The sequence below is a fragment of the Quercus suber genome, unplaced genomic scaffold, assembly GCF_002906115.3.
Source record: "Quercus suber isolate HL8 unplaced genomic scaffold, Cork oak 2.0 scaffold_42, whole genome shotgun sequence".
In the NCBI taxonomy this organism is placed as follows: domain Eukaryota; kingdom Viridiplantae; phylum Streptophyta; class Magnoliopsida; order Fagales; family Fagaceae; genus Quercus; species Quercus suber.
Genome location: NW_027069507.1, coordinates 520,903 through 548,342, shown reverse-complemented (window position 1 = coordinate 548,342; position 27,440 = coordinate 520,903). Strand labels below are relative to the sequence as shown.

At 32.0% G+C, this 27,440-nt stretch overlaps 2 protein-coding genes and 1 long non-coding RNA gene across 9 annotated transcripts; all 3 read right to left on the bottom strand.

Moving 5' to 3' along the window:
• Nucleotides 1-204: 204 nt before the first annotated feature.
• LOC136066660 (glycerophosphodiester phosphodiesterase GDPD4-like) lies at nucleotides 205-5,414 on the bottom strand. Its single transcript, XM_065771345.1, has 5 exons — nucleotides 5,411-5,414; nucleotides 5,132-5,262; nucleotides 4,950-5,036; nucleotides 4,690-4,845; nucleotides 205-608 (listed from the first exon to the last, which is right to left on the bottom strand). The coding sequence occupies exons 1-5, from the start codon at nucleotides 5,412-5,414 to the stop codon at nucleotides 414-416; spliced, it is 573 nt and encodes a 190-aa protein (XP_065627417.1). The 3' UTR covers nucleotides 205-413.
• A 1,677-nt stretch (nucleotides 5,415-7,091) lies between these two features.
• Nucleotides 7,092-17,451, bottom strand: LOC136066647 (uncharacterized). The gene is made up of 3 exons (XR_010628158.1): nucleotides 17,365-17,451; nucleotides 7,789-8,069; nucleotides 7,092-7,483 (listed from the first exon to the last, which is right to left on the bottom strand). It is a non-coding gene; the product is annotated as an uncharacterized LOC136066647 (long non-coding RNA).
• A 1,495-nt stretch (nucleotides 17,452-18,946) lies between these two features.
• On the bottom strand, nucleotides 18,947-24,436 carry LOC112016362 (sugar transporter ERD6-like 5). 7 transcript variants are annotated; one of them, XM_024048916.2, is made up of 18 exons: nucleotides 24,106-24,431; nucleotides 23,515-23,577; nucleotides 22,752-22,841; nucleotides 22,594-22,653; nucleotides 22,242-22,307; nucleotides 22,097-22,162; nucleotides 21,945-22,020; nucleotides 21,795-21,859; nucleotides 21,261-21,353; nucleotides 21,031-21,111; nucleotides 20,859-20,943; nucleotides 20,706-20,749; nucleotides 20,565-20,627; nucleotides 20,431-20,490; nucleotides 20,296-20,337; nucleotides 19,764-19,823; nucleotides 19,550-19,664; nucleotides 18,947-19,449 (listed from the first exon to the last, which is right to left on the bottom strand). In XM_024048916.2, the coding sequence occupies exons 1-18, from the start codon at nucleotides 24,307-24,309 to the stop codon at nucleotides 19,319-19,321; spliced, it is 1,464 nt and encodes a 487-aa protein (XP_023904684.1). In that variant the 5' UTR covers nucleotides 24,310-24,431; the 3' UTR covers nucleotides 18,947-19,318. The 7 variants fall into 7 exon arrangements, with proteins under 7 accessions (XP_023904684.1, XP_065627388.1, XP_023904686.1 ...); XM_065771316.1 differs by lacking the exon at nucleotides 19,550-19,664 and having other exon boundaries at nucleotides 24,106-24,435; XM_024048918.2 differs by lacking the exon at nucleotides 21,261-21,353 and having other exon boundaries at nucleotides 24,106-24,434.
• Nucleotides 24,437-27,440: the final 3,004 nt, after the last annotated feature.

Sequence of the window (27,440 nt, the reverse complement as noted above, 5' to 3'; positions counted from 1 at the left end):
GTCTAAACTCCCTTTTAGGACAAGGAATTTAAGAAATTCTTTTTTCCACAAGTATTTGAATTGGCAGCACATTATAATATTTTGCCCAGGGAGAGAATTTGTCACGCAAACACAAAACACACGACTTGAGAGAGCTGTGAATAAGACAAGTCACAGTCACAGTGTCACACCCTGGTGATAACAAATGATTCACACAAGTCTATATGGAAAATGCAATACAAATGACTTTTTATCAGATTGAATCTTAACCTTTTTTTATCAAATACCAGCAAGCAGCCTGTTCATGAGAAAATATTCTAAACCCAATACCATAACCAAGTAACTAATGAAGGCTAGCTATGTAGTATATTGACTATATTCCGTCATTCACAAAAATGGAAGTCAAGCCTTTTTTAGTACTTGAAAAATGATTGTCATTGTGACAACGAAAAACCATCCTCGAGGCATTGTGTTCTAACATCTTGCATTAGACTTTGAAGTAGTGTAGGATTGCTTGTAACAACGGCATCCACGCGTTCAAACAACATCTTTTGCATAGAATCCACATCATCAACAGTCCAGGCATATACCTTTTTGTTCCTCCTGCTTAAACCCAAATGGAAAACATGAAATCATACTGCTCCACAATTTTAAACTTAAACACATGATAACCAAAAATGATTATTGAAGCAAATTTTGACAGCCAAGAATCATCATTTTAAGTCCTTCATTTTAACTATGAAAAACATTTATTTAATCTTTTTCCTTTTTCATATTCCTCTTTTCACCCCAAAAAAACATATCAAAGCAAAGATAGTCATCTTAAAAATATGCTTCATGCTTATCTACCACAACTATAAACCTAGACACATGATAGTCAGGAATGGTTATTGAAGCAAATTTTGAAAGCCAAAAATGACGAGCGACCACTGGATTAGGATACTAATAGTTTACCACCATCATTATACTAGAGACAAGGAAGAGCTATAAATTTGGTTTCTAATTTCAACCATATAACAATTTAGAAAAAGTCTTGACTGATAATGGGCTTGGGCCATTATTGACAATACCTATTGAAGGCCTATTCTAAAGGGAACCGAAACATATATGGACTTGGGTATAAAAATACACACAAGTGTGAGAGATTGTGAAAATACGTAAGATGAAAAATGTGTGAAAATATGTGTAATACTGTTTAAATATTGAGATTTTAACACAAAAATATGCTACAATTTTCACTTAAAAATCATGATAACTTTTAAAGGAGTGTACAATATGTCAATACATACAACACACTCTTTTACGCAATCTATTTATAATTCTATAGCATATATTCATGCAGGATGAAAAAAAATCATATTCTTTGTGGATGAAGAAATTGAAAGAGAAGTACCAAAAACTAAAAGAAATGAAAAGTAAGTATAATGGAAAATTTTAACACATTTAAAAAAAAAAAAAAATCTAATATGATGCCAAATTAAAATTACATGTCAATCCAATATCTTTTAGAGTTGTGGTGGCAGTTGATATTGTGGCAGCAGTTTTCCAGACAAAATGGGCTTTTGCCCTTTTCGGGCAAATTAAATAGCTTTATGCCCCCCTTCCCAAATTAATTAGGGAAATGCTCCTCTTTTGAAACTTGATTTATGATAAATCAAGTAAGGAAAAAAAAAAATTTTGAAGCCCTATAGTGGCATTTTAAGGAGCCTATAGTGACATTTTAAGGACTTATAGTGACGTTTTTTAACTCGACTTCTATGAAATCGAGTTATAGGCAATTTTTTTTTACCTATAATCATGGAAGTCGAGTTAAAAAACGCCACTAGAAGTCCTTAAAAAGTCACTATAGGTCCTTAAAAACGTTACTATAGAGCTTAACTTGATTTTGAGTAAGTCGAGTTTCAAAAGAGAAGTATTTCTCTAATTAGTTTGGGAAAAGGGGCATAAGGCTTTTTAATTTGCCCGAAAAGGGTAAAAGCCCATTTTGTCCGCAGTTTTCCATACCTATCAGAAACAGATGTTTTTGACAGCATAATATCCTCATGTAACTTTATGATCATCTTCACCTAAAAGTATTAGATAAATAATGAATCTAATGTCCTATACTACAATGTAGATTGATTGGGTCTGAGGCAAGTACTAATGAAGAAGGGGATGTTGATGGCAAAATGAAGAACGATGAAGGAAAATGATGAAGATAAATAAGAATCTAATTTGGATAAAAAGAATCTTTATTACAAGAGGATTTTTTTTTTTTTTTTTTTTTTAGTAAAAAAAAAAAAAAAAAAAAAAAAAAGGATCATAAATATAAAACCATTCAAAAATTATGTTTTTTTTTTTTTTTTTAGTTTACTTATATTGGACTCCTCGTTTTTTACACTAAATTAATTCATTTGGTACAAAAATTAAAAAAATTTAGATTAGATGAGACACATGTTGCAAAATTAAACTCTAATTAAAATCCAATTTTTACATTGAATTAACTCACTTGGCACAAAAATTTAAAAACTTAGATTAGATGGGACATGTGATGCAAAATTAGGCTCTAATTGAATTCCAATTTGAAATTTAATTAAATTTTCTCTCAGTTTTACATATTATTATATATATAGAATTGCAGCCAACAATGTTTTTCTCATATTTTAATCAATAAATATGTTGCTTGATAGTTGATTCTAGGAAATGAGCATTTAGTTGTGATATTATTCTAGCAAATGAGCACTTGATTATGATATTATTTTGAAGACTATCTTTATATTATTTAGATAGTGACACAAAATATATTATATAAATTCTCCAACATATCAAGAATATCTTATTACCAATTATATGACTTATGGGGATTGAGCATTTCAATGAAATCTCTGTAACATATGGTTATCACAATCAAACAAATTATTTCGCTTAATTATTTAACCAAGGAAATAAATGAGCACATAATATCATGGTTCATCAAATAAGTCAAGATTAAATTTTGAAAATGACACTCAAAATAATTTCTTGGAAAATGAATGAATCATCAATAGCAAACATAGAAAGCAAATATTAAAAGATGGACATAAAAGGAAAAAAAAATGATGAGAAACTAATTAACAAAATCACTAAACTATAGCATTATACTTTAGATTTTGTATAACATATTATTAACTACGGGTGTGTTGTATTATTCCTTCTATTTCATAATAATGCTTGCTAATATGGAGGGTGGGAGAAGACATCAAATTAGCACTGTTTTCAAACCTGGACTGGACCGGGAGGTTGGACCGGGAAAACCAGGAATCGGATTGAAATTCGGACTTTTAAGCATAGAGAACCGAGCATATGTGGCAATTCCATGAACCCCTAAAACCAGAGTTGGACCGCACGGTTCATGTAGAACTGGTGGCAAGAACCGTGAGGTCCAACCCCTTAGCAATTTTTTTTTTTTAATAAAAACAACTTAACACAATTTTATTTTATTTAATTAAATTATCCATCTCTTACAAGGAATAAAAAAAAATTATAATTAAAATCTTTCAAAGATATTCAACTTTACTTCAAAAATTAATCATAAATTTTAATGTTTTCATGGTTATTATTTATTTTATTTTATTTTATTAAATTTCTTAAATATATACTTGAAAATCATTAAATTATTAAATCATTAAATAAATTTCCTTCATTTAATTTAATTAAATATATACTTTCTTATTTGCTAGTTTTATAAATTTAATATCTATATTTAGGCTTTAATTAATTATTAAACTAATTATGACATCATCACGGTTCGACCCCGGTTCAACCTCGGTTCGACCTCAAAAATCTTGAACTTCTCCCTTTTACAGTTCAATGAACGGTCTAGGTTTCAAAATATTGCAAATTAGATGACATCTTATATAAACACATACACATACACATACACACTCTATCTACCGTTTGCTTTTTGTTCTTTTGGTTTTTCTTCTGAAATAAATAAAAATATTTTTTAATGTAAATTATGAATACAACTTAAAAATATATTTATTTATAATATCTACAAATTTATGGGGAAGAACACCATTATATATAGGTAAATTGTAAGGAGAGCTCATCATTTTAAGCCACTCATTTTAATTATGGAAAACCTATTTTTATCTCTTTTTCCTTTTTCATCCGTCGTCTTTTCACCTCAAATAAACATATCATTAGAGCATAAATAGTCATCTCAAAGATAGGCTCCATGCTTGTTTGCCACAAATTTAAACTTAAACACATGATAGTCAAAATGGTTATTGAAGCAAATTTTGACAGTCAACAATCATCATTTTAAGCCGCTCATTCTAACTATAAAAAACATTTTATTTAATCATTTTATTTTCATCCTTCCTCTTTTAACCCCAAATAAACATAACATTAGAGCAAAGATAGTCATCTCAAAGATAGGCTTAATGCTTGTCTGCCACAAGTATAAATCTAAGAGTAAGATTTGTTTGGATTGAAGGGATAGCAAGGGGGAGTAGAGTCGAGTTGGCCGAGTATTAGGCTAATTTATGGTCAACTCTACTCCACTTTCCCTCAATCCAAATGGACCATAAGTGATATACTACCTTATGTTTGCCAATTAAATTCAATACGCGGTTGCATAGAGTACTGAATCACATAATTGAATTCAATTGTTCTTTAACAAAGATAACACTGTTTTTGCTTGGGGAACCTAACTGAACCTAAGTTGTCTAAGTCTAATGGGTGTTAGGAGTAAAGATAGAATGGTAAATGAAAGAGCAAATAATGTAGATGATCCGAAAAGTACCTATCATGAAGAGCAAACAAAACCCCATTAGAAGAACGAGAAACATTAATCTCAGTGCAGTCTACTTTAGAATGAAGCGCAATACAATACGCATCCATCTGCAATGCAATATTTACATTACATGGAATGAATCAGCAAAACAAACACAACATTCCTAATACTAATAATAATACTAATAGAAGCATAGGATGAGAGTTAGTACTGTGTTGGGAAAGGCGTTGGTAGAGTCACCTCCATGAGCACACACAAGAGGTGGATCCTTCATCCAACCACACTTTCTTCCTTGTATCTATAATAAACCAAAGCAAAACCCATTTCAATTAATTTCTCAAGTATTAAAAAAAGACATGGGTTTTGTATGTATGTTAGTGTTAGTTGTTGTACCTGATGGAGGCGTTTGAGTTGGAAATGGAAAAAGATGGGAGGGACAACAGCGATGAAGACAAGGCTTATGATAATTGTACGGAATAATCGTCTTTGAGACGATAATCTTATTCGGAATCCTCCTCCTCCTCCTTATTGTTGTCTCCTTCCCGATCTCATGGAGATTGCCATTAGAGAGAGAGAGAGAGAGATTTGTTGGTGTTGATGTGGAAACGTCAAAAGGATGACAAGTAGAAGCGGCGGAGCTTCTTTTCCACTTTCACTCGACAAAACGACTACCCATTTTTTAAAAAGTCAAAACGGCCGTCGTTTATATATTGGAATGGTCATGTTTTTGTCTATTGGTCTAATCCTCATCTTTGATGGTCTCATCTAATGTAATGGCATCAAGAAATAATCTTTGGTGTTTTCTCCATCTAAGATTGTTCCTATCTGCCTGCCCAGGTTGTTAAAAAAATTATCTTTGTATCATCAACTCAGCATGCTCTAGAGCTTACCTAGTGAAACTTTTGTACTAGTCGGTTCAGTGCGATATTTGGATCAGGTTGTTGAATCTGAAATTGGTACTTTACCTTATGAGTATTAGATAGAATTAACCCAATAAGTTATTTGATATAACTCATCATCCCAATTATCTAGATATAGCTAACGTTACATTCTTTCATGAAAAAAAAATATAGATGTAGCATGATCAAGCTGATAATTATCCTACACACCTAGTGGAAGTCTTAGTTCAAACTCATTCAAGCAAATCTTGATAATTTGCTAAAATTGGCTTGTATAGCTGGATGTAAATTTTTTTTTAGAGAAGACATTTTGCTAGTATATTTGTGGATTAACTTTATATATTTTATGTCCTTTATTTTTCATCCTTGTTTGTAAAACTTGGAAACTATTTTCTTATTGGTGCTCTGTTGTCATTTAGTTTCCTAATTTGAATTAATTTGCACATATACATAACATAGGTCTATCCCTGTCCAAAAGGCTCTCTAAGACACAGAGAAATGTTTAGAAGATCTAGTGGTAAATAGCAATACGTGATTCTCTACCAGATTTCATAATTCAACTTGTTTTGTATCAATCAGTTATGCGTATTAGGTCATCATGTCATTTTTGGACATTTATTCTTTGAGCAAAGGATAATGTTTCTTCTTCTTTTGCTTCTTTACCTTTACAAAATTTTGCCTAGTTATAGAGCTTCTTAGAATCCATGCAGGTTTCCTTTCCTCATTGATCCAAATACTGGTATTTCATTGAATGAAAGTGCTAAGCATGAAGCTTCGTCTTATTTTCAGATCTCGTATGAGCAAATTTGTTGATAATGGATGCCTCAACTATGTGTTCTCATTTATTGAGTGTGATTATTGTTGCAAAGGTGATTCTTTCTTTAAAATTATTTATGTTATCCCTTAAGGAGGCAGTCCAAATTAGTATGTATTGTTTTTATGGTCACAATTAGCCATAAACTACAAGATTCTTAAAGTGCCGGTAGATTTGTATAGTAGCAATGTAGCATACTTGTTTTGGAACTCTTTATGAAATGCCTAAGAGCTTATATACATATGGTTAAACTTACAATTAATCCATGTGGGATACTAAGATGGTAACATCATATTCTTCAAAAACTATATGCTACAAATATGAATGAAACTAAACATTCTCTAAATCTTTGAAGTAACATGTGTAGGACATTGAAATGGGTGATAGATCTACCTTTGGTTTGGGAGAATTGTTCTTGTAAAGTGACTCCTTAACCATTCTAATACTGTTGTGTGTGTTTGTGTATGTATTGCATTGGTTTCCAAATTCCAAATCATTATTGATTATATTTGGTGAGCTGAGAACTTGATTTTTGAATTTGTTAACCAGTGAATGCCCCATGGGCCTGGTCGTTTGTTTTTATAAGAATCTCTCTTATTGCTATTGAAAAAATAATAATAAAAAATACAATTGTCTACATGATCTCAACTTTTTTTCACAAAGTTGAGCAAATGCAACATTAGGAAATGTATATTTATCTAATCATCTATAATTATGAGTCCTAATCTCTAATGCTGACACTTTTTGTTCAAAGCACTATTATAAACAACAAAAATGAGAAGAAAATTAGGAATTCAGGCCTTTTTGAGACATTATGAGCACTGTTGGGGAGCCTAGGGTATCGATCTGGAGAGGGCATTACACATTCATCACCATTAAATGAAACTTTTCTTGGGAAACCCCATCCTTTTCTAAAAGTGAACATATCTGGATCTTTTTGTAGTAGCATCTCAATTTGTACATTTTCGTTGGGTCCTGCTTGAAGTAACATTTCATTGTAGTACTGAATCCCATAAAACACCCCCGTATCATCTAAGGAAATATATTGACAAGCTTAATTATGACAACAAAAGAAAAAAAGAGGACATAAAAGAGAAATGAATACATTAAATTTTGGTAAGTTCAGTTTTTTTTTTTCAAGATTATTAATTTATTTGCTTATATGTAACTTTTTAAAACCTTAATTTTTTTTTTGGTACAATTATACTTTTGACATCTTTTTTTTTTTTTTTTTTTTAAAGTAAACTTTTGACATGATCTTTCAACAAATAAACCAATCTTAATGTTTTATTGGTGATAAAAGAAGATAATAATGGCATAGGTTTCGTTCAACTTACTAATGATTCCATACTGATTAAGGGGCTTGTAATTGAAGCTGAAAACCTGATTGATATTTCTAAAGTTGGGATGGAGCATCGCCAAATTCCACTGGGAATAGTTTTTCGCATAATTTAGATTTGTGACTGTGATTTTGACCCGCCAATACTCTCTGTAATTTTGCTTTACATGCCAGTGCACCTGTATGGGACACATGTGGCTAGAATAGCTCACCAAAGGTTGTGGCTCTGCTTCACTATTTGTACTTGGTAGTTCCAACTGGGATGGATATTCATCCTGCCTGCCATTTTCAGCGGGAAAAAAAATGGAAACAATTACTTTGATGAGGAGGAAGCAAAAAAGGTGGTAGTAGATAATAAGCCATTGGAATCATGAGGTGCTTGGAAGCAACTTGAACAAATGACATTTCAAATCTAAGAAACATGGGCATAGAAAGCCATGAAGTAGGGTGCAGTTGTGGGACTCAGCAATTTTTGAAAAAGTAGGGTGCAGGTGCGGTGGGATGCGGCGATTAAAAAATTATTAAAAATATTTTTATTTATATTTTTAATATATAGCTAAGCATACTTTTTCACATTATATAAACATATACCAAATTTAAGAGCAATAGTAGATAATAACTAAAACATGATGTTCATATTACATTATATTACAGCTTATATAAAAAATTATTACATTACAGCTCATATATATTACTTTTTCACTGATTCACAATCACAAATCACAATGAGTAATAACTATTAACTAAATAAAAAATCAAACCCAAGTCACAACATTATTACATTATAGCTTATATAAAAAATTTAAAAAAAAAAATTAAAAATTAAATCACACTATCACAAACACATTGAGTAATAGTCAGAGCATGTGAGAGCTATGAAAAACTAAGATTGAAAGCTTGAGATTGATACTTGAGCTTGAGACTTGAGAGTGGGTCCCCGGGTCAGTGAGGATGTGAGTGAGATTGTGTGAGTGTGAGAGTAAGTTGAGAGTGAGATTGTGTGAGAGAGGGGAGACGGAGAGCAGAGGCAGTGAGCCGTGGCATGGAGCACAAAGATGAGAGACCAAAGAGTGAGAGAGAGCTGAAGATGAGAAGTGAGAAGTGAGAGAGCTGCGAACTGAAGATGATATAGTGTTTTGTTGTTTTTGTCCAAACGGTGCGTTTTGCACCTTTTTTTATTTTTTATTTTTTTTTTATTATTATTTCAGCCAAACGGTGCGTTTCGTACCTTTTGTTTTTGTTTTTTTTTTTAAAAAAAAATTTTGGCTTGAATCGGCCAATTCGGCGTCGGTATCAGTGGCTGCCGCTGATACGGACTGATTCGACTCGAATCGGTGTGGATCGACCTGATTCTGCACAAGTCGTGAAACGAGAGAGAGAGAGAGAGAGAGAGAGAGAGAGAGAGAGAGAGAGAAAAGCTAGACGCGGCATGGACGCGTAGGCAGCAACGTCCCTCGTGCGTCGCTGCATCAGACGCGGGTGCGGCAGGCGTTTTGCTACGTCTATGCATCCCAGATAGAAAGTAGAAATTGACACAAACACAATACGTACAGTATAGGATAGGCAAAATGAGGAAGTACTAATCCAAAATTTAGGAAAGCTAGATGCAAGTAATCTAATTAACTTCTTTAATAGAAGTTTGCAGAGATTTATAAAATTAAATAGATACCAAAAAAAAAAAAAAATGAAAACAAGATACACAACAATGGCATAAAAATTTAACGAAAAGAAACCCTTTAAAAAAAAGCATCCCAATATAGATTAATCAATGTCAAACCATGCATATTCCACAAATTCTACAAGAAAACAAAGAAAAATAGAAGTTTGATAAAATGGGTATACAAAAAAAAAAAAAAAAAGGCATCCAAACAAAGATTAATCAATGTGAAACAATGAATATTGCACAAATTTGATAAGAAAACAAAGTAAAATAGAAGTTTGTAAAATACACAATAATGTCATAATTGAATATAGAAAGAAGGGTAACAGAAATTAAACATAGATGTTAAACAAGCAGTGTCAAACAAGAACGGGAATTTTGAAGAAAGATTACAAAAACACCTACTAGTATCAAAGATTAATACACTGTTGGTGAAGTTCCTATTAGCATCATAGCCCCCAAAAACATAAAGGAAATTCAAATTACCAACAACATTGCATGTGTGACCCACTCTAGCCCCTGGTCCACCTGCTTGGTTCTGAATCTCAACCCTTTCCCATAACATCTTTTGTAAGGAAGCCATGGATTTTTCACTTTCTTGGGGAAGGGGCAAAGTGTAGTGAAAAAAGAAAGTATCTATCTTGGAAATATGAGAGAGAGAGAGAGAGAGAGAGAGAGAGAGAGAGAGAGAGAGAGAGAGTAGGAAAGGTAGTCTTTTTATGATGATTGGTTTGTGAGAAAGAATGTGCAATGCTAAATCCACAACAAATTTTGCAACCCCCCACTAGGGCCACTACCCATTCTTATTTTTTTAACCAAAAATAAATAAAAATAAAAATTTGCAACTTTTATTTTTTTCACATCTGGTTTAGTTAGGAGAATATAATCGGTGGCAACATCATTGTCATCTTACTGGTGCACACACCAATTATAGACTGCGAAATCAGCAAAAGTGTGAAATTTATTATCAAATTCTCTGTGTACTTAGATTTTCTCTACTCTACTCTATTGTGAAATTTGTTGTCATTATGAGAGAGAGAGAGTGTGAGAATGTGCAAGAAAGAAGAGAAAGAGAGGCAAAATTCAGTTTTGAACTTCTTATTATAAGTTCTCAAACGGACCTGATTATTATAGGCCCACGTTTTTTATTACTATTACTATTACTATTATATTTCATTGTTGTATGGGCCTGGGCTTGCAGTACGCTAGTGAGAATGGGCTTAAATAAAACTATATTCAAGTGAACGAGTGGGTCTAAAGGGAGAAATCGGGGTTGGTTCAAATGTGGTCGACCCTACCTGACCTGACCCGACCCGTATCCTGGTTTCACTTCCACTGAAAGCTCAGCTTAAATTGAAAAAAGGTCACGCCACCTCCATCCACCATCTCTGGTGGTAGTGGTGTTGAAAGCAACCATATTAATTTGAAGCATGAAACCTATATGCATATATTATTCCAAATCAAATAATACTAAGATAGCAGCAGAACAAAAGTATAGAAAATCCAAATCAAATTAAGAGAACATGGAAGTGTAGATTTACCTGCAAAATCACTTTAGAAACTAATCTGATCTAATCTGCAACGAACAATTGTTTCTTGAATTTCGGTACTCGAACTTGATCGTTACACCATTTTGGTCTTTACATTTTGAGGACATAGTCATTTTGGTCTCTACATTTTTGTAGCAATTAATTTGGTCTCTATTATTTTCAACTTGTAATTAATTTGATCCCTGCAGTTAACTTACTGACTGAAAATATTTACGTGGCAAATGGTGTATACATTTGGCATACTTGAAGTTGACATGACATTAAAATAATAATAATAAATTCCTCATCAGCATATTATAAAAGAGCATCATTGTAATGAAAGCAATCCTCTTTCATTTTTTTTTCCCTCTCCCAACCTAATATTTAAGTTTTCCAAAAAGAAGGGAAATGGATAAGAGACACAAAAAAAGGGGGAGGGGGAAATGAAGGGAAAAACGAGCATAAGTACTATTCATCATGTCTTCTCAAATATTACTCCCAACAAAGCTCTTATGTTTTGAAGTACAAAAGATAACATGACTTATAACTTAATTAGTTGACACTTCTTGGTATTTCTAATAGAGACATTTAGAGTTCAAATCTTCCATCCAACTATCGAATTATATATATATATATATATAGTAGGGTTCAACTGAGAAATTTGTTGATCGACATACTACCACCATATCAAGGGAAAGAAACCAAATATGTTAATGTCAGATTGCAACGATGGTACTTGATCCATTTCCAAATTATCAACATGGATGTTATTGCATGTATACATTACATGCTAACACAAACATTAAAAAAAATAATAATAATAATAATTTGTTCATAGTATTATCTTCTTCACAAGTCATATATCTTATTATTTGTATAAAAATAAATAACCCCTTGATTAAGGAAAGAATCAAAGTGGGGGAAAATTATTAATTTATAGTGTAGTGAAATTGTGCCATTTCCTTTCACATTCATGGCGGACCTTATAATGAATTTAATTTGTGAACTCCACCATAAATATACGAGAAGAAAGAGCCCAACATCACTATATTCTAAGAGTACCAAAGTGGGAAGGCTAAGTCCCTAGGCACTATTAGACAAAATGAAGTTGTTAGAACTTGGCAATTCTGAAGATTTCAACAGGGATCCCCAAACAAGTAAGGAAAAACAATTCTCAAGCAACAAAACGGTTTTATTGTGCCTTTGCATGAATACATGCTGGCCTAAATTTTTTCAACTCACAAATTATATCTACATCTAATTTTAGTAAGTGGAAGCTAACCTCTCATGCTTTGATAGGGACACAACTCATATAAGGTATTAGCTGTGGCAACTACAAAAAATTTAGACATAAGAATACAACTATTTCATTTATGGTTCGAACCAAAGTGTAGAGATTATCACATGCCACAACTTGAGGGAGATGATAATTTAGAAGTAAGAATAGAAAGAAAGCAAGTCATATATCTTGTTATCTTATTAGCATATGTACCACTTATATTCAATCTAATTCATTCGTAACCTTGATGTTTTACACCCCAATAAATAATAATATAGACGCCAAGCCTCTATGTCCGACTCCCGTCCAACTAGTACCAATTCCAATTTTCCCAAATTCGTCTTTAAACCCAAGATGGCTTTAAAGGACATGAAAATTGTGCTAAGTGGATACCTTGCCTGATTACCATGCATATCGCTTGTATTCAATCTAATTCATTATTTCTCAATAAAATTCTAAATTTTGCAAATTCACAACTAAATCCATGCAACACAAGGACTTGAACTAGTTTTTTTCTTTTTCTTTTTCTTTTTTCTTTTTTTTTTTAATGATGAATCTGTGAACGAGTTTAGCTTTAACCAACAAGTAGATGGACAGATCCACCCCTTTTTAATATATAATATATATATATATATATATATATATTTTTAGTATATTACCATTTCTAGTCCTTTATTTAAACTTCGGGTAAACCCTCTTAATAAGTGAAAGTCCAGAGTTAACATTTTTCTTTGTAAAATAATACTAGTTGATAGTATTGAAAAACTTAACCCCTTTGGTACAACATCAAGGTAGTCCTCCTTGCCAGATCCAAAAAAAAAAAAAAACAAGGGTAGTCCTCCCTGTTCTAAGAACAAAATCCCTAATAAACCCATTTAATAACCATAAAAATTAGTGCAATGTAGCCTGCAAACATATTCCCTATTGATGCAAAAGGTGTCAATTTATCAATCCAATTATGGTTCTACTAACAACCTCTAAAATGGTTCGCTACCAGAATCTCTCTACTTACACAAATTTGGCCTTAAAGCCCAATTATTAGAATTAGGCATCTAATTCAAAGCTAGACTTCAGGGTTTGTAAATTAAATTCTCTTTACAAGTTGTTTCATTAGGTCTTAAATGGCCCGAGGCCTAACTAATAAATTTGACTCTATTTTATAAACTAATCAAAAAATTCATGCACTAATAATGTTTTCTTCTTTTTAAATTTAACTATAATATTTTTAATACTTGAATTGGCTTGGATAATTTATAATGCTATATACCATGTGGGAGGGAGAAGCCCGAAGAGAGGGAATCATCAAGTGGAGTCCACCTAAGGGGCAACTGGGCCCAACTATTCATCAAACTAGGCCCAGTTTAGTCAAGATAACCCATTTAGAGGAAACCGAGAAGGACAACTCGCTCAAGGAGCAGATACTTCTTGGGAGACTAGAGATAAACCACCAAGGCTATAAGGTTGAAGGCCGAGGAAGGTAGTAGTGACATGCAAGCAAGGGAATGAGGAAGCTTCTAGATAAATCATCCATCACCTCCACATTAATTCACCATATCAACTCAACCTATTGCATTAATGACAGAATGACCTCTAAACAGTGCCCCACAGCCTGCAACCTACTCTGCCGCCACCAGCAAGGCAATGATGGGACAAGTATCTAAAGAGGGATCAACGGCCATCCAAGTGAAAGGCTGGGATGCAATCCAAGCAGATATATATAGGAAGGAATATCCTCCTTGAAGGGGTGTTAGAAAAAGTTGAAGGAGAAAAATAGGAAAATAGAGAGAAAAAAGAATCATTGTAAAATCGAGAAGTGTATTCCTAAAGAACTTCACTCCTCGGCCAACCCGAGGAAGAATTTAAATAAGAATTTCTCTTTCCTTACTATAATTCTTAACTAAAATTGTTATCCTTGCCAATCTTCTTTCTCTAATTGCTAAACCGTGGCTACCAGGGCTTAAAGGTTTGTCCTTGACCATCAACCTCTACAAATTAGTTGTATTGGGCCTCCATTTTAGCCCACTCTCATCAAAGTTGGGTCAAACTGTTAATTTCCCCCCCTACATACGGAATACACAAGATCTTCTCATTAGTAATTAATTATCACAAAAAAAAAAAAAAAGTTCCTAAGAAGTTGTGAAGCCAATTTCCCTCAAACCCAAGTTGAAGGAACAAATACGACCATTGGTGAAAACAAATTTGACTCAAAAGGAGCCGATACAAATTTGAAGGATAGAAATTAGAAAGGGAGCAAAAACTAGAGGGAGAAGACTTCAAAATTTAAAAAACCCTTAAATAGAAATACGAACTGGAATAATGCTCAACAAGATTTGTGTTAATTAAAAGGGGAGCCTAAAGAAGAGAGGTTTCAATCTCCAATAGGACAAATAATATCTTTAACACCTAGATTGTTCTTTGGGCAATTGTATATATAAAAAAAAAAAGGACAGGGGAGGAGGATCAAATTCAAACAAAGAAATATTCAGAGGTGGATGAGCTTAACATTTGGGTTCATTCGGAGGTGGATGCTCTTAGCATTTGGGTTCAAGTGAGTGTTGCACTTGCACGCACATCAGGTGTTTGATTTGGGTTTTGTAAAAGTAAGTTGTTGGAGTTGGAAGAAGTGATTAATTAAAAATAAAGTCTATAAAAAAAATTAATTACAAAAAAAGGCAGTTAATAAATACTAGCTTCATCACATGCCCTTTGCGCATACAATGAAGAATGAAGCTCTTCTTTTTGTAAGGTTGTTGTTGTTGTTTTTTTTTTTAAAGAATACGGGCTAGTTTTTTTTTTTTTTTTTTAATAAGAATATGGGGATAGTTTTGGTTGTGTATATGGAGTAGTGGAAGGTTTTATAGAACATGGGGTAGTTTTATAGAACATGGGTAGGTCTTTTTTTTTTATCAATTTACGATTTTAACCTTATTTCTATGTTTTAAGAATGAGGATAAGTTAATTAAATTAGGGGTATTTTTGAAATTAAAAAAAAAAAAGGACAATAACTAACTTTTTGAATCCGGTTAATATATAGAGAAGAGATTAAATAAAGCTAGTGATGTGCAGTGCACATAACTTAATTAACCCAATCAATCAAGTGAGTCATTCGCAATACATGTGACGAGACATATGTTATCTCCTAAAAATAATCATAATAGTTTATGACTCATTGTTTTATACGAAAATTATTTGCAGTTTAAAAAAAAATATATATATATATATAAATAGAAAATAGAAGTTACCAGCAAATAAAATAAAATGCTTACTTACAATCTAAAGGTTTTTTTTTTTTTTTTAAAATAATTAAAAGATAGAAAACTAAGGGTATTAGTATAAGTGTATAACATGAATATTTCCATTAAAAAAATAAAAGTAAAACATGAATATTTGATAAACATAACTGGTTTAAGCAACCCTTTACAAAAGAATTTGGATTTGATTTGGGTCTCTATCTAAAAGTTCTTAACCAAATATTCCCTAATTTTGGTGGTCTCACACTCCAATATAAAATTATGGAATTAAAGAAAAGGTGCCTAAAGGGTAGGGATAAATAATAAGACATTAATTCTAAGGAAAAAAAAAAAAATAGAGACATTATTCTTGCACAATACAAGTTCCAATCATGTCATTAATTGATACCACAATTATTATTATTATTATGTTAGAGAAGTGGAATTTGTTTCAGTTTGTTTTGTTTATGTCAATAAATATTTCCCCTCAAAAAAAAATGTCAATAAATATTCATTATAATTAAAAAAGTTAGACTTAGTTAATTTTACAAAAGTTGTTCTACTAAATAACTTTATTCTATAATAATAGTTTTCTAAGCCTAAGTAAATATTCTACATGTTGAGAGTAATGCTCTTTCCTTTTATATAATAGAGAGTACTACTATTTAAATTCATGGTAGGAACCCACCATTTTTGAGGAAAATGATTATTGCTCCAAAAGTATTCAATATTTTTCATCAAATCTAATGTTAAAATAAATTTCTTTGCATAAGTAAGATGGGAGGCATTTTGATTCATTTGGAGGTGGATGCTCAGTATTTGGGCTTGGTTGGAGTTTTGTAAAAATAAAGCTGCTGGATTTGGAAGAAGTGATTAGTTAAAAATAAAACTCATGGTTTGTCAAATTGGGGGTGGACCGGGTGGAGGTGTATTTTCACTATCTTGTCACCTGTTAATAAATATTAAATAGAGCTAGTGATTTAGTTCCCTAAAGTAAATGTTTATTGTTTTTTTTTTCCCCAATGTAAAATGTGGAAGACAATATTGAAAAGTTTTAAATATTGAGATAGATAAAAGTTCTTTAAAATGAGCATTTAAAAAAATTATGAATTCTCAACTAAGATTATTAATAATAGATAAAATGAATATTTAAAAGGCAATATGTATAAGTTATTCTTTACATTACAAAAGAAATGAGATGTTATTAGGGTCCTCATGTCAAATTCTTTATACTAAGGTTAATGTTCCTTCCTCCCACATAATAGTAGGTCACACTAATTAAATTCTTGGTGAGAATTTGCATTTATATGAGAGAAGGGATTGTTACTTTTGGAATATTAAAAAATATTTTGCTTAACTCATAGTTGGAATGAATTTCTTTCCAAACTATCAGGTTTACCAAATAGTATTATGATCTATCATTCTTTCTGAAAATCGTAGCAATTAGGCATTAGAAACTCATTAATTTATAAAGAGATCTTATAGTTTTTTGAATTATTAAATATATTAAACAAATAACCATATAGATTTAACAGTAGATCGCAACTGATTGTTATGAATTCTTGCATGTGATTAACCTATAATAGATATTTAATAAGAATGTGAATCCAAGAAAATAGTAATTTAAAAAAAAGTAATTAATTGATGTAATTTTTATGAAAGCAAAGTCAAATGTAGCATGAACCAAACCCATTTAGCAATAATATATATCTCACAAAATATAAAGTTAATTCAAGTACTAAATAAGCCAAAAATTTTACTTTATTTAACATCTATACAGCAAAATTTAAGCAATCAAATCAACATATTATTTATGAAAAGTTAAAAGAAAAACACACATGCATATAAATAAATTTGCAAAAACAACCATCGTTACCTATTGTAAGAATAATCCAATATTGACTTCAAAACGCACCTAGGAAAGCTTCCAAATTAGTCTCAATATCAATTTTGATAAATATATGTTCATGTGGAGGTCATTCACAACTTCTTCTATTTATAGGCTTATTATGCCTTTGGCACATAAAAACATCCTCCATCACAAAAGAAAGTTCATGAGAAGAAATTGGGCAAGGAATTTGATGATTACTTGTTTAGAAGTTTATACTTAATCTTTCTCATTTTCTCTAATCCTTTTATTATTATTATTATTATTATTATTATATCTAGACTTCATACTAACATTTCCTCTTTCTTTTTTTGTAAACATGTCCATACAATCAATTTATTTCTCATTCATTTATTATATTTCTTTATGCATCTCTATCTAGGTTATACACGCACACATGAAACTCTATCTTTTTGTTACTTAGATATATTCTTTGAAAACATCAAGATGTGTCAGTTGAGATGCACACCTTTTGGCAATAAGATAGTAATTTGATGATGATAGATCAATCCTAATTATGTCATATATTCAACACCCAAAAGAAGCATCATATATTGTATTATATTTTATTAATTATATGTGTAACTATATTAAAACATAGATGAAAATCTATTAGTAATTCTAATCTAGACCATCAAAGACATCATTTATTTACCAACTATTAGCAGTTTACCACCTGTTGTGAATATATTGTGTGCCTAGCTTTATTCATATGACTTAACTAATTGAATTTATTTTGTTATTTTTTATATTAATTAATGTATAATTAATTTCTTTTAGATAAGTAGATTAGTAACTATAATAAATATGTAACTTGGGTTCTAGTATAACGCTTTTGCTTTAAAAGTGTAACAGATTGTTTTCTTTTTGTGTGTGTTTCCTCTTTCCATTTTCTTTGTTTTTGGAAAACATAAACATTGAGGTCAAAAAAAGAAAAACACAAACATTAGATTGACGTAAAGAGAGAAAAGGGAAGAAGATTGAAAAAAGAAAAAAGAAAAAAAAGACAAAAATACTTTTAAAGAAATGAACTTCTTTATCTATGCTTTGATTCTACTCAATCATTTAAAAAAAATTGATTATTCAAAACTTGAATGCTATATCTTGCGTAACTTCCACTTCTTCATCTTTGCATAAATTCTACCCAATCATTTAAAAAAATTGATGATTCAAATCTTGAATGTTATATTTAGTATGACTTAATCATGTCAAACGTATTGATGATTCCAAACTTGAATGTTATCTTTAGTGTGGCTTAATCATGTCAAACGTTGCCATTAATATCTGGCACCTCTAATAAGCATAATATATTAGTTAATCCATTATATTCTAGTTTATCAACACCTATTGTAACCCTAAGTAATGTTATACCACTTAATAAAATTACAATTTTGAAAATACTAGTGTTAGATTACATGTTTTTTTTATGTTTTTAATATGTATTGAACTCTGAACATTTTTGTTGGAAACACTAGCTAGTGTCAATTGAATTGTAAGATTCTTGACGCAAAATTATGATTTAACTAGAAACATAAATGTTATATTCTCATGAATTTGATAGGAATGCATCTAACAAATCAAACTTGATAATTCTATATTTCCATGGATATGATTTTAGGAAAGAAAGATTCCACAAGCCAAATGGTCTCTAAATGTTTAAAAATTCAAGATTTACCTTTCACACTCCCTAAATTAGGAGGTGAAGAGGTAGTTTCTCTCCAAGTGCAATGCAGAGTTTCAAGCTATGCTTATCAATCCCACATCAGTTTTAGAAAATAATTCTTGGATGATCTTGACTTTTGGAAAAAAAAACCTTGCTTATTGTGACAACCAGTCACCAATTAGTCTAGCACTCAGTGCCACAATTTTGAGGAGTTGATGTTTTAGAAATTATTTTGCTTATTCGACCATGGATTGGTGCTGTCGTACAGGCATGCAAAATTCATTTTTTTGCTGAAAATGGATTCAATGATGCTTGAATTTCTTCAAGTGTTCGCCCCTTGGTCTCTGGTACCAACTTTGCTATGAACAAAACAGTTAAGCCACATATGCTTGAGAATGTGAAGAATGTTCCTGACAAAAGGTAAACATAAATTAAAAGCTAAAGTGATCATATTGCAGTTTGCATCCAATATAACAACAATATTGAGAGATAAGACTAGCTTGGCATTACCTGTTGAGCTCCAATCCATTAGAAAGTTAAAAGCATATGATACAATCCAAGAACCTAACCAGCTAACCAATGTAACAAGGCTTCCAGCTGAGCCCTTCATGTTTATGGGAAATATCTGAGACAGAATCAACTCTATTTCAGCCAACCATAGGCCTTCATGGCAATTATTTTGATAATAAAAGAAGGTGTTTCGAGTATGGTAAGGTAAATTTACCTCTGACATTATAACCCAAGGAATTCCTCCCATGCCTAATGAGAAAGATCCTGTGTACACCTAATTGCAGAACCAAACAGATAAATTCAACTTATCCAATCTTTAAACCACTAAGAATTTGGCTCAAACCAAAAGTTAACATCAACTGGTGTACAATGTTGGAATTGTGACCCTCAAGCCAATTGCACCATGAATATAGATTGAGAGCGGTAATAGATGACCAAAATCAGATCATAAAAATCCACAATTTTATGCAAGACCTTCTGAAATGCTCATGCCTTTAAAGCAGCAAAAACTATTTCTAGATTGCTACTAATTGGTTAAATACAACCAATGGTAATGGTATTAAACAACATTCATTTTATGAGCTTTTAAACTTAATAGGATTTCCACACTTAAAATTACTCAAAGACCATAATTAAAATGATGAAAGTTGGAGACAAAAGAAAAATAACATTTTTCACAGGTTGTTCTTTCTTTGGATGTTTTATAAATAAAAAAAAAAAAACTGTCCTTGAGATAATTGCAATACCAGTACACCAACAAGTGCTAAAATTGGCGTTGTTTGAAGATCCTGCATAATTGAAACTTTATTCTATTAAGAAATATTCAACAAAACCGATGAAACTAATTTTCAAGAAAAATAGTTTTTTTTTGTAGAAAATACCTGCACGAAGAATGACAATCCCACAAGCAAGCAACCTAAGCATGTTCCTGCTGCAGAAACCTGTGAATATAGTGGGATTCAAAATTATTTTCATTCAACTCCATTACACAGTAGATATTTCTTAACCTTCTTACCAATAGAAGTGGCCGCCTTCCAGATTTATCCATCAAAATTACCCCTAATGCCGTCATTGGAATCTGTACAAAATCATATAAATCACTTAAAAAGCATTAAGCAAAAGCAAGGGTCGGAATATGGCAAAGAGAGTCAAGAACCTGAACAATGACCATTGCTATGGTCCCAACACTACCCGAAAAACCTGTCATTGACAAAGTATTCCTCTATTCAACTTCCATTTCTTGTTAACTATAAGTAGCATTAAATAAGGGGAAAAAAATAAGAGAGAAAAAAGACAATCCTTTTTCTACCAGCTGTTATGAATATAGCACTTGCATAAAATGCAATTCCATTGACTCCTCCAAATTGTTGTAGTACCATCAGGCCAACTCCAACCTAACCCACTTTTATGTTAGCCAAAAAGATCAAACCTGTCTAAAAAGTTAAAAAGCGTGCTACAAAGATTATGATACAAAAGCTTACAATAAGTGAATGAGCATATTTCCATTGAAATAAGTCAAGAATTCTAGCTTCAGAAAGCTGTTGAAGGGTTTCTGTGTACTCCTATAAAATTATTCAAAAACCATGTCAATACTTGTTTCTAAGCAAAATTGTTGGAAAATATTCAAGACTATGTTGAAGTATGTAATTTTTCTAGTTAAAAAGGAAACAAAGAGTTATATTCTCATTGACATTTGAAGTCCAAAATTTACTCTAATCTCAGTAGCTTCTAGAGTAATATCAGCATTCTGCCCCCTAAGGTGCTGTAGAGCAGCTTCACACTCTTTCTTTCGACCAATTTTTGCCTATAAAAAATCATATGAGCATGTCAGTCAATGCTTGAATTTGCTTTGCCACTTTATAGCATTTAGACATCTTAGTCAAATTGCATGTACTTGGCTAAAAAGAAGAATAATGGAAAAGGCAATGATTAGCAAAACTTTAACTCTTTCTTTTTTCTTTTTTCTAGTTTTTAAATGCATTATCCAAAGAGCTTCTTTTGTTAGAATATTTACGTGTAACTGGTGTGGTTAGTTGTAAGTTGTTTAGTTAAAAGTAGTGAAGTCCCACATTGAATAATAATGACAAAAGTGAGTAATTAAATATAACATAAACCTATTTCCTCAAGCTTTGGGTTAAGTGGTGTCGCGATATGTTATATTAACTCCTCAATTGGAGTCTTCCCAATGTGTTATCTCCCCAACACCTTCCAAAAAAAATCTTCTAATAAAATTTTAATAACTCACCAGCCATCTTGGAGATTCTGGAATGAAGAATAGACCAAGAAGTTGTACTAGACATGGTATTGTTCCTGAATTAAAGAAAAAAAAGAAGAAGCCTTATTATGAAACTACCTTCAAATGACAAGAATACAGGACAAGAGCAGAGAAGCTTACCAATCAAAGCCAAAATTCGCCAGTTCACAAAAGCTCCAATTAGATATGTTAACGATACCCCACAACAAATCATCAACTGTATGAATAGCAATTAGTAGGTGAACAAGGCAATGACTTACACGGTTTCCATATTCATGAGACTTTTGCCTTACCTGATGAACAGTTGTAAACCCTCCCCGAAGATTCTTAGGTGTTATTTCTGCTATATATATAGGTACCTGATTGCTATCGGGAACACAATTAATTTTACGGTTTGCATGAAAGATAAATCATTGAAATTGCAATTTAACAACTTACCACATAGGAAAGGAGTCCCATCCCACAACCTACCAACAATCTCCCAAGGTCAAGCCACCAAGCACCCTTTCAACAAGCACCAAACATTTGACATTATGAAGTAGCTAAGATACATATCTACTTGCTACAAATTAATTCTTGAAACAATTTTGTGACATAGTTGTTTCTAATCATGTATGATCATCTAAACTTTAGTTTTATGTAAGAGCAACTACAAAATTATGATGCTGCCTCAATGCTTTCCATTATCCTTATGTAAACATCTTTTCAGATAAAATGTAGGGGTTGTCATGCATGTAACATTAACATTGATGTTTGGAACTGCATAAAACAGAGAGATGGGATTCAAAACCTTTGAGAATGCTATGGCTAGCCACCCTGCCAGGCAGAATATCTCTGAAAAGCCCATTGTCTGCCTTGCAAAACAACCAACAAATTGAAAAACTGGTGAGCTGTGGAGTTTGAACCTTAATAATACCACCGGTGATGATTCCAGGGTGAAGTACTTACACCTCTTCTACCTATGTAATCTGCTATTTGGCCACTCACTATTGCACCTATCATTGCTCCAATTGTCAATACTGAACCAAAAAGTGAGTACTGCAGTATAACCAAAAGATGTTGAGAAAATCATATACAAAAATGTATAAGGCAAGAAAAAGATAGTTCATGAAGCAATGCAACAAAATGAATTTTGCATAAAGCAATACGACACAACATTTCACTTCATTTTGAAAGCTGAAACAGTGACTTCTATATGAAGATCAGATCAGTATCTCCATGTCATATAGTCCTTACTACCAACTAAAATTATTCTCTGCATTCAAACTTTGAAATGTCATTAATCCTAAATGTTGTATGCCTTTTAATTGAATTTAACATTTCTCTAAATCATAGTTGAACTTTATTCAAATTCTCCGATCAGAAAAGCACAAGCTAGGTGATGAACTGTGTCTGTGATCTTGCCATGCGGACATGATTTTCCGAACACAACCTTTCTTCTTTTTCCATGTAGTAGAGCTCAAATATTGGTATCTCCACATGAAGATTTCTTGTCATAAATCACCATAATCCCAGACAATAGAAGCATAAATACTGAAATTTATACAAAATTTCAATGAAATTAATATAGAAATGGAAAAATGGTTAAAATAGTACAAATGTTATATTCATAGCAGAAGATGTTTCCATAGCAAGATAGTTCAAGTGCTTAAAAGTGTTCTAAAGTGATAATATCATTTGCTAAAAATGCACATTATAGTTTTAAACCCACCTCTGCCACAGTAAGACCCAGGTCATCCACGATTCCAGACTGAGCAGGTGATGAATATCCCACCTAAAAAATCAATTATACACCATTTTCAGTTCAGTAGTCAGCATATCAAACGTCTAGGCATCCGACATGGACATACTCATCCCATTATTGTCTTATTCAGTTATTCTCCCCAATGTCACAAAAGACTCTGCCTGCAATCCATTGAAAAATCTACACCCCAATCATTTAGATGCATTTGTATGTAAAATCCCTACAAAAATTTGGTGTTCAACTAATATATGTTCTATCATGGCCTAGAAGGCTGGCTGTAGACTGTAGTAGCATAGAAAACATTGTGACACTTCAAACTGTAGTGAAGACTCAGAAATTAACAATTCTTCAAGCATTACTAATTCCAATGATTTGAGTTACAATAGTTTCTCTCCATTTCAAATGCATCTAGTAAGATATCATAGAATTTGAGTTCTCTACAGATTTGCAAAATTTTGCACTCATCATTAACACATTAAAATCTTTGCAGACAATATCCATGGACCATGTGGACTAGAGAGAGTGTGGACCACTCTATGCTAAAGTAAGATGACTTACAGCTGTGCCAAAAACATAGGAACCAGAGACAGCAACCAAAGTGCTAACCACAACCACACCTGTGGCTGAGGAAGATCCGCATCCACTCTGATTCTCACCACCATCATCACAATCAGTAGTGTTGGCACAAACATGGTCACCACTACTAGTACCACTGGCAACTAGAGGAGTTGATAGCTCTCCTTCAATGCTTTCTCTGCCCATCTCGTAATTCTCTTTGGATGGCAAAGAAGTATGTATGTATGAATTAAAAGTAAGAGAGGAAGAGTGGAGTTTCTGAGTTTGTCGGATAGAGATAAGAGTTTTAGAGAGTGGAGAGATGAAGCATTGACGGGGACCCACTTTGGGTTCATCAAGGGACACTTTTGTCGGTACTTATTAAATTTTTTCTGGGATGTGATGCTACCTTTGTCTTTGTCGTCTTTATTATTGAGATATTTGCATCATGCTATCTTCAATTATTGAGAAAAAAATAAAGTTTAAAAATTGAAGAAGTAAAAATATTTTTGAGAGAAAATGCTAATTTTAATATATCTATTAAAAAAATTAACCCTAATATAATGACATGCAACTTTTTTCTTTAAAAAAAAAGAATTTGAATCCACATATAATTAGAACTTTAGATTTCAATCCCGAATAGAAAATTGATATTTTAAGGATCGGTTTATATGTTAATAGTAGTAAGATTGATAAGGGCTCGGGAGATTCTCTTTTGGATTTTTTTTTTCTCTTAATAATTAATCAAAAAAAATAACAAAAAGAAGAAGAGGGAATATAATCATCAGCCAAGGCTTTACATAAAAGCCAACCCACATGCAACCCACTTTGATTCAAAGCATTTATAAACTCTTTTGGAGTTATGTTCAATGATGGTTTGAGTTTGAGAATATCCCTCTGGTCTTCTTCTTATTTATTTATTTATTTTTATTTAATTGAATGCCAAAGGCTTTAGTCACCATCAGTATTATACACTCATGAGATGGCTTTCAAAGAGTTCTGTTACAACTTATTACATGAACCTTCAAATGCTCACAACATTAACTTGCCGCATGAACATATAAAAAATATTGATTAAGTGATAAAAATTCACTTTTCCCCATCACTTTAGACTTTGAGTTGCTTCATAGGCATGGCTCCTAACCAATTGTATAATCCCTTAAGAGTCATCATTCTTTTAAAATTAAAATCAAGTTATTGGGATAAATGACAATTTACGAAAAACTTATTATACTATTTCTAGTTTACAAGTTCAATAAAAAGCAACCAAGTTATATAACAAAATTAGCAATTTTCTACACCGTGGTGGTGTTTGTGATATTCTTAGATTTTAGATTTTTGACTTCGGATGGTTAGTCTTTCTTCTAAGTGATTATGAGTTTGTATAACAGATCTAAAAGAAAATAGCTTAGGAATGCCAACTTAACTATTGTCAATGTGCTAGGAAAATTGTTGGTTATGATTTGCCCTCATAAACATTAGGCTACCAATGTGCTAGGAAAATTGTGTTCCAATCTTGTATTATCAATTGCGGTATTTTTTTAAGTTTCACATAAGCTATAAAATTACCGAATCAGTTAGGGAAAATTGATGATTTGATATCATGATTCATGAAAATAACAGAAACAAATTTTTTTGATGATAATAGGATGTTTACAATAACCTTGAGAAAGGTGTGCATAAATTTCATAATACTTGAGAATGGAAAGATGATCTTCCACACCAATTAAATAAGTTGATTTCTCCCAAAATGCTTCCAATAACATTTTTCTTTGCCTTGAAGAAATGTTAAGTGATTTATTGGGTAGAATAGGTAACTGGATAGAGTATCATGATGCATGATATAACCCCACAACTGAATATACAGGGACAAAATGGGCTTTTGCCCTTTTTGGGCAAATTAAATAGTCTTATGCCCCCCTTCCCAAACTAATTAGAGAAATGCTCATCTTTTGAAACTCGGCTTACTCAAAATCGAGTTAAGCTCTATAATGACGTTTTTAAAGACTTATAATGACATTTTTAAGGACCTATAGTGACGTTTTTTAACTCAACTTCCATGCAATTGAGTTATAGGTAAAAAAATTGCCTATAACTCAATTTCATTGAAGTTGAGTTAAAAAACGTCACTATAGGTCCTTAAAACGTCGCTATAGGCTTCTTAAAACGTCACTATAGGGCTTTAGAATTTTTTTTTCTAACTCAATTTATCATAAATTGAGTTTTAAAAGAGAAACATTTCCTTAATTAGTTTGGAAAAGAGGGTATAAAACTATTTAATTTTCCCGAAGAGGGCAAAAGCCCGTTTTGTCCGGATATACAGTATATATTTACATGTAGAAGTTTGTTTTATAGGGTTTTTAGATTTTAGTTGAACTATGATAAAAAAAAATTTCTTATATGTCTTAAGGGTTTGAGTTTCTGTGCTGAGGATTGGTATATTATGCATGTATTTCTTCCAATGCTTGCCCCTTGGTCTCTGGTACCAACTTTGCAATGAATATAACAGCTAAACCATAAATGATTGAGAATATGAAAAATGTTCCTGAAGTATCATAGCCAAAATAATCATGATTAATTACCATAGAGAAACCAAAAAATTGGAAAGTGAAAGTGAAGGTGTGTGAGGGGTAGGGTAATCCTGCCATGCTTATTGCTTAATCCATACTAAATACCTGCACAAATTGTTAACTAGTCAAATAATACATCTCATTCTGATCTACCAGTACATGACAACTTGGCTAATAATTAAAGAAAAAGATCAACGAACACTTCCCTGTTGCTTCTAAGGATCAAGTGGAAAACAAACAAAAGAAATTGCTTATTTTCCCCTGCTTATAGGTGATAAGAGGGCTTCAAGTCCTAGAAGACTACAACTTGAATCCATTTTCATCCAACATAAGCTCAGAACTTAGAGTATACTAAAGCCTTTTAAATCCCCACATATATTCTAGTTAGCACTTTAGATAAATGAGTCAAAATGTAAGTAAATGAGGCAAAATATAGTAAATTAAAAAGAACTAAAGAATAAGAAAGTAGATGAAAAAGAAAAAGGATTAAATAAAGGGTTAAAGAGAAAAAAGTAAAAGGACATGGTGTTAAAACAGAAGAAAGAAAGAGTTCCTATGCAACGCCGTCGTTTTGATTAGTGAAAATAAGCAAAATAGTGCAACGGTGTCGTTCTAATAAAAGATCTTTAATTAAGTGAAGAGCACGTGACAAGGAGCTGAGAAGAAATTCTGCAGTTTTTGTTTAATGAATGCCAAGTCGGATCAGCTTGAGCATAGCTGCATAAGAGAGCGAGTTTCGTTAGAGATACGTGTTAAGCAAAGCGGTAA

Excerpts from the sequence above, each read along its gene's own strand:
- LOC136066660 (XM_065771345.1), bottom strand. Across the intron at positions 5,037-5,131 it reads AACTCAAACGCCTCCATCAG|ATACAAGGAAGAAAGTGTGG; the intron begins GTACAACAACTA and ends GGTTTATTATAG. Across the intron at positions 4,846-4,949 it reads CCAACGCCTTTCCCAACACA|ATGGATGCGTATTGTATTGC; the intron begins GTACTAACTCTC and ends ATTGCATTGCAG.
- LOC112016362 (XM_024048916.2), bottom strand. The coding sequence starts at position 24,309 with ATGGGCAGAGAAAGCATTGAAGGAGAGCTATCAACTCCTCTAGTTGCC. Across the intron at positions 21,354-21,794 it reads CAGAATCTCCAAGATGGCTG|GCAAAAATTGGTCGAAAGAA; the intron begins GTGAGTTATTAA and ends GATTTTTTATAG. Across the intron at positions 19,665-19,763 it reads CTTGGGTTATAATGTCAGAG|ATATTTCCCATAAACATGAA; the intron begins GTAAATTTACCT and ends ATTCTGTCTCAG.